The 15,232-nt window shown below is 50.4% G+C and overlaps 8 protein-coding genes across 8 annotated transcripts; 4 read left to right on the top strand and 4 right to left on the bottom strand.

The window, feature by feature from the left end:
- Positions 1-13: 13 nt before the first annotated feature.
- Positions 14-936, bottom strand: BJY04DRAFT_137042 (LAMTOR1/MEH1 family protein). Its single transcript, XM_073708610.1, has 2 exons — positions 438-936; positions 14-374 (listed from the first exon to the last, which is right to left on the bottom strand). Exons 1-2 carry the CDS (start codon positions 713-715, stop codon positions 86-88), a joined length of 567 nt encoding a protein of 188 aa, XP_073575463.1. The 5' UTR covers positions 716-936; the 3' UTR covers positions 14-85.
- Positions 937-2,358: 1,422 nt separating this feature from the next.
- On the bottom strand, positions 2,359-3,558 carry BJY04DRAFT_231082 (E2 ubiquitin-conjugating protein UBC8; the record flags this gene model as incomplete). The annotated part of the gene is made up of 7 exons (XM_073719435.1): positions 2,359-2,629; positions 2,683-2,864; positions 2,915-3,029; positions 3,085-3,117; positions 3,240-3,280; positions 3,430-3,458; positions 3,526-3,558. The coding sequence occupies 7 exons, from the start codon at positions 3,556-3,558 to the stop codon at positions 2,493-2,495; spliced, it is 570 nt and encodes a 189-aa protein (XP_073575462.1). The 3' UTR covers positions 2,359-2,492.
- A 788-nt stretch (positions 3,559-4,346) lies between these two features.
- Positions 4,347-6,211, top strand: BJY04DRAFT_180160 (ubiquitin-like protein ATG12). The gene is made up of 4 exons (XM_073710015.1): positions 4,347-5,287; positions 5,351-5,550; positions 5,621-5,820; positions 5,901-6,211. The coding sequence occupies exons 1-3, from the start codon at positions 5,047-5,049 to the stop codon at positions 5,678-5,680; spliced, it is 501 nt and encodes a 166-aa protein (XP_073575461.1). The 5' UTR covers positions 4,347-5,046; the 3' UTR covers positions 5,681-5,820; positions 5,901-6,211.
- BJY04DRAFT_180158 (uncharacterized protein) lies at positions 6,212-7,736 on the top strand. The gene has a single exon (XM_073710014.1). It carries the CDS (start codon positions 6,549-6,551, stop codon positions 7,443-7,445), a length of 897 nt encoding a protein of 298 aa, XP_073575460.1. The 5' UTR covers positions 6,212-6,548; the 3' UTR covers positions 7,446-7,736.
- Positions 7,737-7,797: 61 nt separating this feature from the next.
- Positions 7,798-9,631, bottom strand: BJY04DRAFT_180157 (FF domain protein). The gene is made up of 2 exons (XM_073710013.1): positions 9,497-9,631; positions 7,798-9,443 (listed from the first exon to the last, which is right to left on the bottom strand). The coding sequence occupies exons 1-2, from the start codon at positions 9,564-9,566 to the stop codon at positions 7,816-7,818; spliced, it is 1,698 nt and encodes a 565-aa protein (XP_073575459.1). The 5' UTR covers positions 9,567-9,631; the 3' UTR covers positions 7,798-7,815.
- A 242-nt stretch (positions 9,632-9,873) lies between these two features.
- Positions 9,874-10,820, top strand: pre9 (proteasome core particle subunit alpha 3; the record flags this gene model as incomplete). The annotated part of the gene is made up of 4 exons (XM_073713588.1): positions 9,874-9,897; positions 9,960-10,144; positions 10,204-10,622; positions 10,681-10,820. The coding sequence occupies 4 exons, from the start codon at positions 9,874-9,876 to the stop codon at positions 10,818-10,820; spliced, it is 768 nt and encodes a 255-aa protein (XP_073575458.1).
- Positions 10,821-12,046: 1,226 nt separating this feature from the next.
- BJY04DRAFT_136778 (uncharacterized protein) lies at positions 12,047-12,733 on the bottom strand. Its single transcript, XM_073708607.1, has 2 exons — positions 12,632-12,733; positions 12,047-12,578 (listed from the first exon to the last, which is right to left on the bottom strand). Exon 2 carries the CDS (start codon positions 12,574-12,576, stop codon positions 12,244-12,246), a length of 333 nt encoding a protein of 110 aa, XP_073575457.1. The 5' UTR covers positions 12,577-12,578; positions 12,632-12,733; the 3' UTR covers positions 12,047-12,243.
- A 504-nt stretch (positions 12,734-13,237) lies between these two features.
- On the top strand, positions 13,238-14,039 carry BJY04DRAFT_136824 (uncharacterized protein). The gene is made up of 2 exons (XM_073708608.1): positions 13,238-13,649; positions 13,699-14,039. The coding sequence occupies exons 1-2, from the start codon at positions 13,336-13,338 to the stop codon at positions 13,853-13,855; spliced, it is 471 nt and encodes a 156-aa protein (XP_073575456.1). The 5' UTR covers positions 13,238-13,335; the 3' UTR covers positions 13,856-14,039.
- The last annotated feature ends 1,193 nt before the right edge of the window (positions 14,040-15,232 follow it).

Genomic DNA, 15,232 nt, shown 5'->3' with positions numbered 1-15,232 from the left:
TCCTTACCTTCATCTCGACCGTGATTGCGCGAGCTCAGAACGTTTACCGCTGAGGCTCACTTTTTGTATGTTGATACGAATTGATTCACGAAACTTTCAAGACGCCAAAGACGTCCTTGTCGCCAGCTTCGTCGGCGCTAGATCCCGGCCTTGATGATCGCTTGCCCTTGCGCGGGTTTATGACTACCTCACCCCAGTGCTTGGGTACGGCGCCGCGATTCGCGGGATGTTCGGCAGGCGCATCGGGATCGATCGTTGTGACTATGACGGAGGGCTCGCGGGCTTTTGATGAGGTAGAGGAGACGGAGTTGTGGAGGGTTGCTTGAGGCTGGAGGTGGGGTTGTGGTTGGAGGGACCAGATGTCGATAACAGAACTATGAATTGCTGTTAGAGCTGGATTTATCTCAGAATGGACGATAGGCGGTGGGACGACTCACTCTGAGGTCCGCTGGCAGATCGCCTCGAGAGCTTCGCGCTCGCGTCTTACGTAGCCGGGGTCGGGCTGGTTGCCTTGTTGGTTGTTGTTGAGGGCTCCGTAATTATATCCGGGCTGTTGGTAGATGTCATCGTCTAGTAATCGTGAGGACTCGGGCTGTGAGGGAGACAGTGTTAGCGCTGGGATGGATCTGGCAGCCGCAGGGTGAAACAGAGGCGCATAGCTTACATTGTCATTTTCTCGACGGCCTACCCCAAGGCAAGAAGAGCAGATCCCCATTTATAGGTGTGTAGCGTCGGCTGATCGTTGGAGAAGAGGCGCACGAGATCGAGGGGTCGAGAAGTAAAGAATGTTTTGAGCATCCGACTATCTGAGCGAGTAGGTAAGGACTGATGGTCTCTCAATGATTCCGTAGGCAATCAAGCACCAGGCTGTGATGCGTAAAGATTATGTAGCCTGGTGGATTTGTGAGGTAGGATTGAATCTGAAGTTGATGTTGCAGACCAGCCACATGAGTTATCAGCAGACGGTCACGGAGTGGAAAGTGGTCCGTGCTCCCGTCTGGGAGATCACATCGAACCACTTGGGATCTATTTCAATCTCCACGGTCTGTAAACTTTGCTTTGTATGCTCAACGATCAGCTCGCAGGCTTTGGGCTAAGTTACGGCAAAATCTCTCTACATTCTTCAATAGCGATGGTGCTCACAACTCAAGATGTCAGCATCACTAATATATATTTGAACAGGACAGCAACTTCAAGTTCATAAGCTGAGCTTATTTGATCGCCCAAGCCCAAAGAAAATAGTCCCCTAGACAATACTGATTTAGTTGAGACCTGAGTTCCCTCGGCCTTTTAGGTTTAACTCTCGCGGACAACCTTGTTAGTGAACACGACAGGCAGGCATCCTTGCACCCAGACCTCCAAATACATCATGCACTACTAGCATTTCTAAGGGTTGTTCTTTGAATCTGAAAGCCTTCCCCGCTGTACCTGCTTGCCGCTCCATGTCTCCTTTCTCCTGGGTCCTGGTAAGTACGATTGTCCCTTACTATGGTTCGGAATACTACAACTTCCAAACGGTGATATTGCCATCGTGACCGGCGCTGGCTCAGGTTTCGGCCACGGCATCGCAAATGATTTCGTGCAAAGGTAATCATCGCCAATATATTGAAAGAAACTGGCTACCTCTGCAGAGTCGAAAGCTCGATATGTCTACACAAATTGGACTCTCGGCAATCCCTCCTGCAGACGAACTCTGGGTACACACGGGCAGCTTGTTGTCATTGTGCACAACGCCGACGCGACATCTAGCAACAAGCCCACTGCCGAAGTCAACAACGAGGACTTTGATCTGTGCTTGAGCGTCAATGTTCGGTAAATCTACCTGGCAATAAGCGTTGACGTGCTGCCGAGCACCGGAGGCAAATTGGTGGTTATTGCATTGACATTGAGAAGCAATTAGGGCACAATTAAGCTGAAGCTGAAAGACTGTAACCAGGTCCACTGGCTCGGTCGTTCGGGGGTGGGGGGAGGTTGCGTGGACGGAATTTGATTGGAGCGACTGTCACTTTGGCTTCCAGGCTTGCGTTGAGGACGTGGGGTCGCCGGCTTTTGATCAGTGATGATTATATGTAGGGTAAAAAGCTTGGAGTAGAAATGTGTCCATTAGATTTAGATAGCCAAGAGACGGTATGGATAACATGAGATGACATAGAATGACATGGGATAGAGAATGCGAAAGCCAGTCACAGGCTGTAAAAAGTGAGTGATGAATGCAAGAATCCATCAAATGAAACAAAGTTTAGAGGTGAAGAGAAGGATCCATATTAAAATGGCCTCCAACTCATTTCATGCATCGAGCTGGGCTGGAACTATAGTTGGCAGATGACACCGGGACCCGAATAAGAAGAAAGAAACCGCAATTGACAATCAAAACTCCACCGCAAGAACGCCGTAAGAGGATACGCAGAGCACCATATATCCGTGGTGTGATGGCAAAGAGCAGTAAAGGCCGTATTTGCGAGCAATTCTGGAATGAATGTGACTTCGAACGCTCAAACGTCGTCCAATCTGCCCGCGGGTTCTTCTCCGTCGGACTCATAGCTCCCGACTGAGCTTAGTTCGTCCTCTGATTCTGTGTCTTCCCCAGCGTCGTCGACGGCGTCCTTGCTGGCATATTTTGTGACGTATTCTATTACAATTGTCAGTTCCGGAGCGTCAAAACTGAAGCACCATGACGCCTACCTTTCACTTTGTTCTCATAGCTCTTGGGTTCCCTCATCAACATTGCGGCGGCTTCGCCATTTAGCGGATCTGAAGGGTTGGGGTAGCGCAATAGCTGTGGCAGGAAGACCTCGAATATGTTGATCATGTCGTACATGGGGGACCAAGTTTGGTTGATGACATCCAAGCAGACGGATCCGGACCTAGAGCGAATGTATTAGCAAAAGCAAAAAGGGAACCGTAGGACTCTCACAGCTCGTCAATGTTTGGATGAAAGATCCGGTTGACAAAGCCAATACTGGGACTCTTGTATGGGTACTGATCTGGTAATTCGACGTGGATCTTCCAGTGGCCGCCGGCGAAAGGTGCTATAAGTGTAACGGTCAGTAGCGGAGCAGCTGTTGTAGGTATTATGAGACATACTCTCTTCCGGTCCCTTGAAGCGCACGTAAAACTCTTGCCTGAATCAATCATGGGTCATTAGAACAAAGATCGCAGTTATAGCGGAACGGAGCTGGTTCGTACACTAAGCCCGACAGTTAGTACTAAACCTCGCAGCATAATTGGAAACAACCCACTGTTATCGTTGACTAATGTAACCTCATAGTCACTCATCAACCTAGAAGCAAGCCATCAGCATCTCTGTCGTCTCTATCTCCGGCTAGCGCGCTATTCGAGCAGAGTCTCGCGGAGGTCGGGCCCTGGGTATGGAGAGGATGGCGTACATCCTGCCAAATGGTTAGTCACGGGTTCACGCGGAGGTCTGACAAAGGTAATAATAGATCGTACTTCATAACCTGCAGAGACAAACGAATTAGCCTGTGTGCCAAGTCATCGGATAATCCGTGGCTGGAGGGTACTCACATCGGTCTCAATTCTGCGCTTGGGACTACTCATCCTGACGGCTTCGCGTGAGGTTTTTGTCGCAAATGTATAACCGGACGGTGTCAATAACTAAAGGACGAAAACAACAGGGTCTCCGAAGACAAGCTGTGTAACGGAGCTCAACTGTTGGTGATCTCCAAAGTCGGGGGCGGGGAAGTGAGGAAGCAGGTGGGCGGCGGCAATAGGCCGATAAGATTAGGACGGGCGTGCGGTGTGTCGAACGAGTGGGGGAGGACTCGTCGCAGTGACTTCGAAAGAGAAGAAATATATTGTGTGGTTGACAGAATATCCAGGTGTTGAGTGAGAGGAACAAAAGAGAAAGAAAGAGTGGGGAGCGAAGGAGAAGAAATAGCATGAGGTGTAAGAGGGTCGTCGGGGGATGGCCCAGAGGATGTTCCCATACGGGACCGGTACGGCAGCAACGCCCCCAAACAGCGCCCAAAGCCAGGCCGCGCAGTCACTCGCTAGGGGTCCACGGGTGCGGTCAGGTGCTACTGCTTTCCACTACTAGGTACTCACTTCTTCCACCTGAGACATGCCTCAACAAATATCGAAGAAAACGAAAATTGCATATACTTTAACAGACCGAGACAATATTACTGTACATGGTTTCAACCTAAGCAGTCGTGGAAGCGAATTAATCTGGCTTCCGAGGAGTACCTATGAACCTATACTCCGCAGACTTCAGTCGGCACAGTATCCTGCCAATCAAATGATCGCCGTCAGGCCACCGAGAGGCATTTTATTCAGTATAGATATGCCAATTGCATTTACCAAATTAGAATGAGCACGGATAATGTAAACGGCTCAGTGACACATGTACGTGCTAAATTACTCTTGGGCTGCTGCCCACTCGGTCTCGGATGCATAGGGCTGGTCGTCGCTCTTTGTCAGTTTGCCACCTTCCCATGGGACCGTAGCTGCAATCTGGGGTTCGTTCATGTACGACATTCTGAAGCCATCGATGTGCTCTATGAAGGTTTAGAGTGGATTCAAGATCGTCAGCGGCTTTGAGATAGGATTCTTCAGTCCTCAAAAGGTCAAAACTCATTCTCGAAATACGCCATCTCAAAATGATGTCATCCTTCATAGTTCTTGTTCAGTCCCGCAGCCTGTGATTCGACAGCCACTGCACTGGGTGGGTTATGGTTAAAGAAGTTCAATTCGCTCTGCTCCCGTCTGAAAAATGGCAGATGGGAAGTAACGTGGATCTTGAAAGAGTAATCTGGAGTGAAAATGAATGGCCTTGAGGATTGAAATGCGACGGACGCTGACTGCAAGTTTGGCAGTGGTTGAGCCTTGAGCATCCCCGGTCGAATAGATTGCAGTGCAGTGAATGCCTCAGGCTGCAAGCAGGCTGCAGATTGTCCTGCAGGCGGTTGACAACCGTCTCAACAACAGCATCAATTAGACGGTGTTGACATCGAGATCTTAGATCTATCACACCCAACTAAAAAGTACAGCCACGGCCTTTAGCAATCACAGCTAGCACCTGACAATATGAGCTCTCCATCTTCTCAGATCCCGTCAACGCGCAACTCCCCTAATCCAACTCAGCGCCGGCCATCGAGCCGACGGGAAACCCCAGAGCCATCCTCCAACACTGCAAATGCCCCGATCCCAGACGACGAACATGGCGCAGACTTACCGATGACAATGTCGGCATCTGTCGTCCTGACAAGCCTACCGCGCGACGCCCACCAGGCTTTGGCTGATGCTGAAGCTGTTGATACAGGAAAAGGTACAATATACCCTCGCCGCTTGTATATGCGAGTACAATCGTAGCTATACTAACCCTCAATAGTCACCGTCCGGTTTCAGCCCCTGGCCTCAGCACCTATTCTCAAAAACCGCGTGTTCAAAATCAGCGCCTCGCAGAAATTTGAAACCGTCGTCAACTTTCTGAGGAAGAAGCTGAATTGTAAAGATACGGACTCGGTCATCTGCTATGTGAATAGTGTCTTTGCGCCTGGCTTGGATGAGGGTGTAGGTGGGCTGTGGAGGGTAAGTCCACGAATGCTTCTCATACATTCTGCACCTGGGATCTAATGCCTGTCTAACAAACCTGATACAGTGCTTCAAAACAGATGACCAACTCATTGTTGCTTACTCCATGACACCCGCATTTGGCTGAAGCATGTGGGGTGCTCTTTCGATTTCTCCTATTTCATTAATTTGGGACGAAGGCATGCCATGCGCATGGTTCTTACTTTGTCACCGCGTGACTTTCAGTCCGTCAAGGAGCACTAAGTCGCCTTAATAATAAACGATGCTGTAAGTTATCAGAGAATAGGTTATATGAGCCGACTAATGACAAGCTATTTGCGGCGTTCCAAGCTAACACTGGTAGATAGATATATCTTCTCAGAGTATGGATAGGTGGTGGGCTATTACTGTGCAGTGAAGCTCTGCGTATGACCCCAGCGGAGCGAGGGCATTGCAGGACATTCGAACGCATGACTCGAAATTGCCACCTTGCGCCATCTGTTTGACACAAATTGCATGCAGGCATACTCTGGAGGTCTTTACAGAGACGTTCTACTGAACAAAACAGGCAGGTCTTCACTCTGATGTTGCACACAACCTATGTTATAATCTAGATCTACCCATTCTTACGTCTTCAGCATGGCACGTCAGATTCAAGAAATCAAAAATCCCATAACAATCTCTCACCTAGAAGTCAAAGTACGGAGTAAATGCATAGATCACGAGGCATTACGTAGCTGTCAAACCTCGGAGTTAACCCGCTGCCTTGACGCAATCCCCATTTATTCACGTGATAAACTCTCGACCAACGATCACGGAAGTCTTGGCAGACGCCAGCCATGGCCGTCGCCGTCGCGTTATTTTTTCGGCGCCCTTGACCAGCTTCTCCAGAATCCCCGCATCCACTTTCTCACCCTCCTACACTAATTTTCTCCCCCGGACTACTCACTTTACTTAATCGCCTACTTTACCAACACATAATAAAGCAGCAGTCATAACATTAAGACAGAAACGCCATGGCCGACGTCCGCTCCTTACTCCGCAGCGAACTCGCCTCCCGCAGGGGCACGTCCCAAACCTCAACCGCAAGCACCACAACCAGCACAAACCGCGTCACGAAGAAACGCAAGGTCGACCCGACAGAAACACTCACGCGCAAGAAAGTGCGCCACGCGAATGCCGAACAGTTACTTTCTAGTGCGAGCGCGAAAATCCGTCCGCCGGCTGCGCAGCTCATCGCTGAAGAAGAAGAAGAAGAGGAGAGTTACGATGTCGAAACACCGCCCCAGGACCAGGATGCTATGAGGACGGAGAGTGATACACCTGCACAAGCCGAGGCTCTTGCTGAGGAGGAGGAAGGCGTGCAGACAGGGCAGAGCTTGCAAACACCTTCTATACAAGCGGAGTCGGTGCCTCCGGCTCCTCAACAAACGAATATCGATGAAGACGAATGGGCTGCGTTTGAGCGAGAGGTCGCTGCTCCGACGCGAGTACCGGTGAAACCTGCGGCTATTTCTGCGGCGGCGACGATATCGGCTGCGCCGGTGACGACGCAGGAGCTGGCTGCGCAGCAGGAGAAGGAGAAGGAAGATGCGAGGAGGAATCGGGAGGCGGAGGTCGAAGGGGAGAGGGAGGATGCTGCGAGGTTTTTGGAGGAGGAGTTTGATGAGATGGAACAGTTGGAGGAGAGGGTGAGACGGTTGAAGAATATGCGGGAGCAGTTGAGGGTTAAGAGGACGGGGAGTACGGAAGATGATGAGGGTGTGGCTGCTGGGTCCGGGGTTGTGCCTTCGGAGCCGGGTGTGAGTCCAGAGCAGACCACAGCAGTAGATGGGAAACCCGAAGAGGAGGGGGAAGAAGAAGAGGATGATGATGACGATGACGACGATTGGGATAACTGGAGGTTCAGGTGATATAATGGCTACAAAACCAGGAAGTGACGGGATTTGGCACGGCGTCTTTTTGATATCCACAGGGGAGCTCAAGGGTTTCTTCTTATTGGGCACACTGATACCCCCTATACTCTATGCATCGATAAGCAGAGGATGATACCTACAGTACTCCTAGTTACTGCTCTTGACTCGGCACGGTGGAACCCAGGCCGTCCTCGCTGATGTCCCTATTAATGACTCAAAGACTGTACTTTAGCTACGACAAAAATGGACTTTATAGAATAATGCATGCACGGATGAACATAATCTGGGTATACAGGAGATCAGAGCCTCGGGGTTCGTTTTGTATGGAGGTATCTCTGTTTAATTTTGGTTGTATTACATCACTTCATTACTCCACCTCCTTCGGCTGCGTCTCTGCAGCACCCGGTTCTATATAGCCCCTCAAACCACTCTTCCCAACCCGCATGGCTTCTTGAATCTCAGCTTCGCCTTCCTCTAACAGGTGTCTGCCCCTAGCAAGCTCCCCCTTCCGCCGTTTCTCATCTTCCTGAACTTGTTTCTGCCGCTCTGCAAGGGCCTTCTCGCGCTTCTCGCGCTCTACCCTCTTCCTCTCCAACTCCTCTCTTTGCTCCGGCGTGATATCTTCTTCCGGCGCTGGGAGAAGAGTAGATATGTAAGCCTCTATCAACGGGTCGCGGATCTTAGGGGATAGCGCAATATATCGTAAATCAGTAATGATAGTCGGCGGGAGAGCCTCAAGGCTAGAAGAGCGGTTCAGCTCATGCAACGGCGTAGACTTGAGTAAAGTCGAGAGATCCGATTTGCGCGTTGGCTCGGGCAGTTTCATCCGCGAGATGAGATCGCGGTATAACTTCTCGCGATCCTTATCTAACATCTGTGAATCTTTCATCTCGGGCTCCTTTCTGAATTTACGCTTGAATTCGGGCCAGTAAAGTTTTGGGGTTGCATGGTCTTGAAGGAAGGCGAGATATTTGATGCGCGGATCTTTCTTTTCCTGCTTTTCCTTGCGCTCTTTGATGACTTGAATGCGATCACGGCTCCATGAGGTGAAGGCTTCGCGGCGCGCCTTCATGTTGGGAAGGACGGTGTAGCGAGGGTCTTCGATTATGCGGCCTTCTTCAATGATGTTTTCCCATGTTGAAAATGGACTGATGCGGTGGTCGTCTAGGAGGTCGCGGAAGAGCGCTGCTGTGTCCTCATCGGTGAGTGGGAGGCCTTCTGCGCCTTCTTCCCAGCCTTCTTCTCCCGGCTCGCCGTATTCGCCAGGGTCGAGGCCGTAGTCTTCGCCCATTGCTGCAAGCTGGTATTCAATATCCTCTTCAGTGAATTCAACGTGTTGCTGGTTGGCTTCGTCCTCGGTTCTTGGGCGTTTGTATGGGTTTTCTTCTTCGCCTTCGCTGTCTGTAACCTCGACTTCCTCATATTCGTCGCTTTCTTCGCCGGCGGCCCCAGCAGCAGTAGCGGCAGGATATCCCTGTTTAGCATCATCCTCAATAGGCGGTTCCGCCTCCTCAGCCTTTTCGACCGTCTCCCCTCGTTCCCGCCGTTCTTTTTCCTCCCTCTCAAGACGATCAAACTCAACGACTCCTTTTAAAACCTCTGTCGGAAACTTCCAAAAACTCTCACTCGTCTCCAGGTTATGCACGAATCGCCTGCCCAACTTGGTCTTTACAAGAACCCACGGTTCGCATCCAGGAATGGCATGTTTCGACTTCGGTCGGTCTTCGGGCCCCCGACGGCGGCGGTCGTGGTAGGATTTTCCGCCGCGAAACCCACCACGCTGTTGATTGTAGCCGGGAGCGCCGAAAGATGAGGCACCGTGTCCTTGAGGCGTATATGGTGTAGATGAGAATGGAGGGAGGGTGTCTGGGGTGAGGAACGGGGCATTGGCGGCGGGTTGAGGTGCTTGTGCGACAGAAGAGGGTTCGATGGTAACTGGCTGAGGTCTAGTATACGTCGACTGCTTCGTTTGGGAATTATAATAGTATGTGTGGCCTATCTTCGTTAACAAAAATGGGTCAGTTTGCGATCATCTCGAGAAAACCAACCGGTTGGGGCCTTGTGTTCCGTCCACCCTGGTGGTAGTGGAGGAGGAGGGGTATATGTAGACTTGAGCATTATGATTGTACAGCAAGACACTTATTCCAGACGATTGTACCCTGCAAAGTGGGCTTGTCAAAGTGGTTTGCGGCGGTGCTGAAGCTTTCCGTTTGGCCTAAGAAAGGTGGTCCAAGCTTGGCGGAGAGGACGCGCCAGGGCGAGAGTTGCCTGAGAGCTCACCCCGACTTGCAGCTTGTTCCGTCACAGCACTCCCTCCATCTTCTTGCTCTCCACCACCCTCCGCTCTTGTCTATCCTCGGTTTCTCTTGCACATCAAGGTATAACACAAATCAGTTAAGCTCACTGCTTTTGCAATCGATAAAAAATGTCACGACGTTACGATTCAAGGGTACGATAACTCCGGACCGCTTCCCGCTGACAGCTCCAGCTAACCGAATGATGCTGCTCTAGACAACCATCTTCTCCCCGGAAGGCCGTCTCTACCAGGTTGAGTACGCCCTCGAAGCTATCTCACACGCCGGTACCGCCCTGGGAATTCTCGCCAAGGATGGCATTGTACTCGCCGCGGAGAAGAAGGTGACGAGCAAGCTGCTCGAGCAAGACACATCTGCCGAAAAGCTCTACACATTGAACGAGTATGCGGTCTTTAAAGGAACGCCATGCGAGATAATGAGAGGCAGCTGACACATCCTAGTAACATGATCTGTGCCGTCGCCGGTATGACCGCCGATGCCAACATTCTCATCAACTACGCCCGGCAAGCCGCTCAACGCTACCTTATCACCTACGGCGAAGAAATCCCGTGTGAACAACTCGTCCGCAGACTCTGCGATTTGAAGCAAGGTTATACCCAGCATGGTGGTCTTCGTCCGTTCGGTGTTTCGTTCATCTACGCCGGCTATGACCCTCTCCGAGAGTTCCAGCTATATCAGAGCAACCCTAGCGGTAACTATGGCGGATGGAAGGCGACCAGTGTTGGAGCAAACAATGCGAGCGCCCAGAGTCTTCTGAAGCAGGACTATAAGGAGGACTGCGATCTGAAGGAGGCATGTGCTATGGCAGTCAAGGTGCTGAGCAAGACCATGGACTCAACAAAGTTGAGCAGTGAAAAGAGTAAGCAACCGTCGGCTGATGTAATATGAGATGTCATCTGCTAACTGAATCAATCTAGTCGAATTCGCAACCGTGGGCAAGACAAAGGAAGGCAAGATCTACCACCATCTGTGGAATGCAGATGAGATTAATGCTCTGCTGAAAGAGCATGGGCTAGCCAAGGTCGACGACGAGCCTGAAGCTGGTGATATAAAATAAAAGGCCACCATCGTTTTTGCTTGACCTAGATAATGCCAGCTAATTCGTTGAACTTTTGAGCCAAACAAATCTCCGAACACCACTTTGTCTACAACCTCAAGACACGTATATCCTTGACCTTTTAGCTCCTGCTTGAACACAAAACCATTCAGCTTGTATATGTCGTCTGCTGGAGCTGCATCTGAAGCACAACCAGCGTTGCCCACTGGTGACGTGGCAAGCAGCGACATGAGAATGGAGCGCCAAACAATATGATTCGCATGCTTGCCCTTGATCCCTCTCACTGATTGATTAAATATCCCTCAACCGCTTCAGATCAATGGTCCACGTAGTTTGTGCCCTGTTACGTATGATTATGAGGAGCTCATGGTGCTGTGGAATCTGGATCAACTTGGGTGCCCACGACCTATATATCTCGTCAACCTGCCCACTGTGTCCCTATGAGATCCTACTCCTCAACCAGACTCTCAGCTCTGACCAACAGCGCTCTGGCTGATGATATCGAGTAAGCACCCTCAGCATGGCCCTGGGTATGTCGCAGATACCAACAGTTTGAAGGGTGTTGGTGAGTTTTTGGTCTTGAAGCAGGCGCAGCTCCCTTTAGTGGCCGTCACTTTCTGCCCTACCCGGACGCACCTCCACCTTTCTTGTCGTCATTAGACTTTCTTCAGGCCTGCAAGTAATATCTCCAAAACCTTTGCTCATCACACTAATTGGTGACATGCAGACAACCTCAAGTCCTCACGCCGAGGCGCTTACTCAACCGATACATCATGTGACCGGATGTATGTTTCCCATGCGGGGTCGGACAACGACAACAACAACCACCACCACCACCACCTCCTCTTTTCAACTCTCAGAACATGCCATGAGACAGTTTCCCCCGCATCGGGCCTGTTGGGCAGCTTTACGATGTCAACCACTCTTTAGCAAGCTACGTTCGTCTCTCGCACTCTCAATTCATACCGCCAGTGCTAGCGGCTCTACCCTTGTCGAGTCCGGCCGCTCTTTCAGGAAGACAGGCGCTTAGGGAGTTCCACTTTCCATCAAAATGTCACAAACTCTGGCAGGATTCGCAGAATGAAAAGAATTCATTGGATTAGACAGACTGAATTATTGATGGAAAACCGGTCTTTTCCTCCAACCAGCATTAGAGAGATGTTTCGCCTAAAACCAGCCCGATATGATCGTACGGCTGACAAGCTTCAACACAAGGTAGCACATGGATATGAGACACACTAAGCTAACAAACAGAAGCGCCATTGGAAATCGACAAGTGGATACAATTGAGAATGTCCATTTCAAATGAGGGAATCAAGGAAACGAAACGCCAGCGAGGAATCATCCGTATTAAGATCCGAAAAAAAAAAGATGGAGAACGAGCCGCTCAGCCACCGAACCGATCAGCCAACAAAGTCCAGCCTCAGAAGGTGTTTTCTTTCTTCTGTCGCTGTTCGTGCAGCTCCTCGATTTGCCTGTCGTAATCGAGGATGAGCATCTCGGACTTGGCAATGGAGGCCTTGAGATGGCCACCATCCCGTTTCCACCGGCTCACGCGTTCAACCTCTTGCTTCTTCTTGCGCTCCTTGGCGTTGATCTTCTCGCAAATCCGACAGATGGTAGCTTCGTACTCAGTTGCGTTGACCAGTTTGAAACCACACGTCTCGCCAGTGCGATACTCGAAGTTGCACTGTTGAACGAACTTGGTCCAGCTATGGTCTCCACAGACGAACTTCTTCTGGTTGTAGAAGCACATTTCTATCGCGTCTGTTAGCGGTGGCTATATCTGGGGTTACGATTTTAAAACATACTTGCTGGTACAGTTTGTTGTTTCACAGTTATGCTCGATCCTGATTGGCTGACTTGGTTCTTCCTACCGCCGAAGGGAACTTGATAGGCTAAGCTTGCACAATGACTTGAAGAAGGGATTGCAAGTTTGACGTTGAAACGACTTGGATTAACGGACGAGCAGTTATGGCTTGTTGTTGCTTGTGGAGGAGTGTGGTCTGAAACGATTAATGATCCATCTCATCAATCTCTGGGAACGGATGGCCCTATTTATGTCTCGTGAGGAGACTCCTATGTCACGGTCCACGGCTTCTTCGTTCTACCACCATTCACCGTACATCGAGGCCCCTCAGCATGCGACGGCTTATCGTCTACGGCAAGCTCTCATCACATTCACATCACATCCGTTGAATTTTCACCTGAAAGCCCAGTGGAGACACGAAAAGGAATCCACAACATCCCTTTTCCGGGTTGAGCGTAATCAGCGGACGCTTCACGAATGCATGCATCCTGCTGTCGTGGCATCATGATTTCTTCTGAGCTAGCCCAGATGGACATCTGAAAATCCCTCAGCCCGAGTCAATAATTCCCAATCTCGGACGGTGGTTTGGAGTTGCCGGCGTGGATTTCCATTGATCGTCCCGTTTCGCCCATGCATATGCATCCCGCATGAAACCGCTTTTCGAGAACCGGGCATCTTTTACACTATGTGGATCAAAGCTCCTGCATGATTAGGCTGATGCTTTGGTGCCAGCTGTCAAGCTGTCTTACATTGCAGCCTTCTTTTGCCCCCCCCCCTGTCCGAAGTTTACCTTGCATTCAATTGGAAACAAAAAAACCAAAACAAATCGGAACTAGAAGGAGAACGACAACAACCAAAGAACAGTCCACCAATCAAGGGTGTCAAGCGAATGATTTCTCTTGGAGCGGGGTTCGGCAAAGGAATATGGATATTCGAAAAAACAATAAACCAATTCCAGAGGTTGTCTTTGACTTTCGGCATGAGTGTGATCAGCTTGCTACCCTAGCCAAGTTTTTCAGGTACCTCAACCCTCTTGGTTTGTCTGAATCTTCGCTCACAGCCAATTAGTTTGAATGGGTTTGTTCTTGAGGCTGGTCTTGATACAGATAATCTGGCTGAGAACTTTCTGAAGCCTGGCACCGTGTATCCATCTCGTCGTACCCTGACCAGAGTGGGTTATGCAAACCGAATCTGTTGGGCTGATCACTCCTTTTTGAAATTTTAGTTGATTTCGTGCTTGGGTTCCAATCGCCTCTGAACCCGTTAGTCAAGCCAAATGAATAGGTATCGATTTTTTTTTTTTGCTCGTGTCAATGGCTATCTCATCTCCGCGTGTTTCCGCTAGGGTGTCGTTGCCCATAATTCTGCTCTTCGTGGCAAACGATGCGTCACTAGCATCTGTCGATTGGTGTCCGTTGCACCCCTGGTCATCGACCTTGGTGTTCGCTATTCCTTGAATTGGTATGATGGGCCCTGTATCCCTGGAGAGCCGATTTCATTCAGCTGATCTCTTACAGCTGCAGACAAGTAATCCCGCATCCACCCCCGCTTAGGTGCAGGGTTCAGTCCATTTTCATACGTCCGTCGAACAAGATGATAGGATGCTCCATCTGCGCTCCGGCCATTGTCAAGACGGACTGTGGTACGGTAGACCTACTTCGAATCCATGCAAGTGCACTAGAGCTCGGAGACTCTGACGTGGCGAGCTTCGTCTGGTCAATGGTCTTCAATTCTCGTCTTATGCTGATGGGCTGCTTCGGGGAGGCAGGCTGTCGACCTCTGTCGCATGGAAATGAGCTCAAGAGGCTAACTCGGGGCTACTCTCACCCTCATTGGCGAACGGTTGGGCAATCTCCTCGTCCCCGCTCTACCGGGCGTTCTGGAGTGACGGTGGTCCGCGGATTGTCATCGTCACTGTCATCCTGGCGTGATGAAAGGATCATCGGAGCCTCCTATTTGGCTGGCCGTGCTGTAAACAGCTGGAGCTCGGAACCATGGTAGGAGGTTGGTTGCCAACTCAGAGGCTGCTCAGCCGGCCTTTAGACTCATAATGAAGCAGCCATGTTGACGACCAACTGCACACCGCTCGCAAGCCGATGCATCCTGCTTTTGCCACAGCTTTGTCCTTCCCTCGGATTGTCTTACGTCGGAGCTGTCTTGCCCATCCCTGACAGTGGCAATTATACTTTCAACACCTGCCTGAACAGCTTGAGAGCCATTCTACGCCAATCAATCATTCCATTATATCTTGAGATCCGAGAAAAAGCAATGATGGGTCTGATCGTGAAGGCTTCATTGCCTGTGCCCTATATATCAGATTCCGATTTTTGATGACGTTGAAATTGGATTCTATGAGACCCACAAGCGCGCACCAACGCGCCGGGGCTGTTCTGATCCCGTGATCTGAAGGCAACGCGTGCCTTCTGCGGATTGCGCATACGCTTCTGTTTCCAGGTAGCAAATGGAGAACGGGGATCCTACTCTTGCAATTTTAAGGTAGGAGTGCCTTTCTCACTGTGACCTTGCTATGTGTTTGGATTGGTCCTGGCTGATATGCATGCCAAACACCAACAGACAGCCATGCCCAATGTATTTGCTGCCA

This window comes from Aspergillus karnatakaensis (genome assembly GCF_047715665.1).
Source record: "Aspergillus karnatakaensis strain CBS 102800 unplaced genomic scaffold BJY04scaffold_6, whole genome shotgun sequence".
In the NCBI taxonomy this organism is placed as follows: Eukaryota; Fungi; Ascomycota; class Eurotiomycetes; order Eurotiales; family Aspergillaceae; genus Aspergillus; species Aspergillus karnatakaensis.
This window is presented reverse-complemented; position numbering and strand designations above follow the sequence as displayed.

What these genes read in the sequence shown, in the direction of transcription:
- BJY04DRAFT_137042 (XM_073708610.1), bottom strand. Translation starts at nt 715, where the DNA reads ATGGGGATCTGCTCTTCTTGCCTTGGGGTAGGCCGTCGAGAAAATGAC. An exon ending in ATCTGCCAGCGGACCTCAGA is followed by an intron (nt 375 to 437) that starts GTGAGTCGTCCC and finishes AGCAATTCATAG; the next exon opens with TTCTGTTATCGACATCTGGT.
- BJY04DRAFT_180160 (XM_073710015.1), top strand. Translation starts at nt 5,047, where the DNA reads ATGAGCTCTCCATCTTCTCAGATCCCGTCAACGCGCAACTCCCCTAAT. An exon ending in AGCTGTTGATACAGGAAAAG is followed by an intron (nt 5,288 to 5,350) that starts GTACAATATACC and finishes AACCCTCAATAG; the next exon opens with TCACCGTCCGGTTTCAGCCC. An exon ending in GTGTAGGTGGGCTGTGGAGG is followed by an intron (nt 5,551 to 5,620) that starts GTAAGTCCACGA and finishes AACCTGATACAG; the next exon opens with TGCTTCAAAACAGATGACCA.
- BJY04DRAFT_180158 (XM_073710014.1), top strand. Translation starts at nt 6,549, where the DNA reads ATGGCCGACGTCCGCTCCTTACTCCGCAGCGAACTCGCCTCCCGCAGG.
- BJY04DRAFT_180157 (XM_073710013.1), bottom strand. Translation starts at nt 9,566, where the DNA reads ATGCTCAAGTCTACATATACCCCTCCTCCTCCACTACCACCAGGGTGG. An exon ending in GGAACACAAGGCCCCAACCG is followed by an intron (nt 9,444 to 9,496) that starts GTTGGTTTTCTC and finishes TAACGAAGATAG; the next exon opens with GCCACACATACTATTATAAT.
- BJY04DRAFT_136778 (XM_073708607.1), bottom strand. Translation starts at nt 12,576, where the DNA reads ATGTGCTTCTACAACCAGAAGAAGTTCGTCTGTGGAGACCATAGCTGG.
- BJY04DRAFT_136824 (XM_073708608.1), top strand. Translation starts at nt 13,336, where the DNA reads ATGATTAGGCTGATGCTTTGGTGCCAGCTGTCAAGCTGTCTTACATTG. An exon ending in ACCCTAGCCAAGTTTTTCAG is followed by an intron (nt 13,650 to 13,698) that starts GTACCTCAACCC and finishes ACAGCCAATTAG; the next exon opens with TTTGAATGGGTTTGTTCTTG.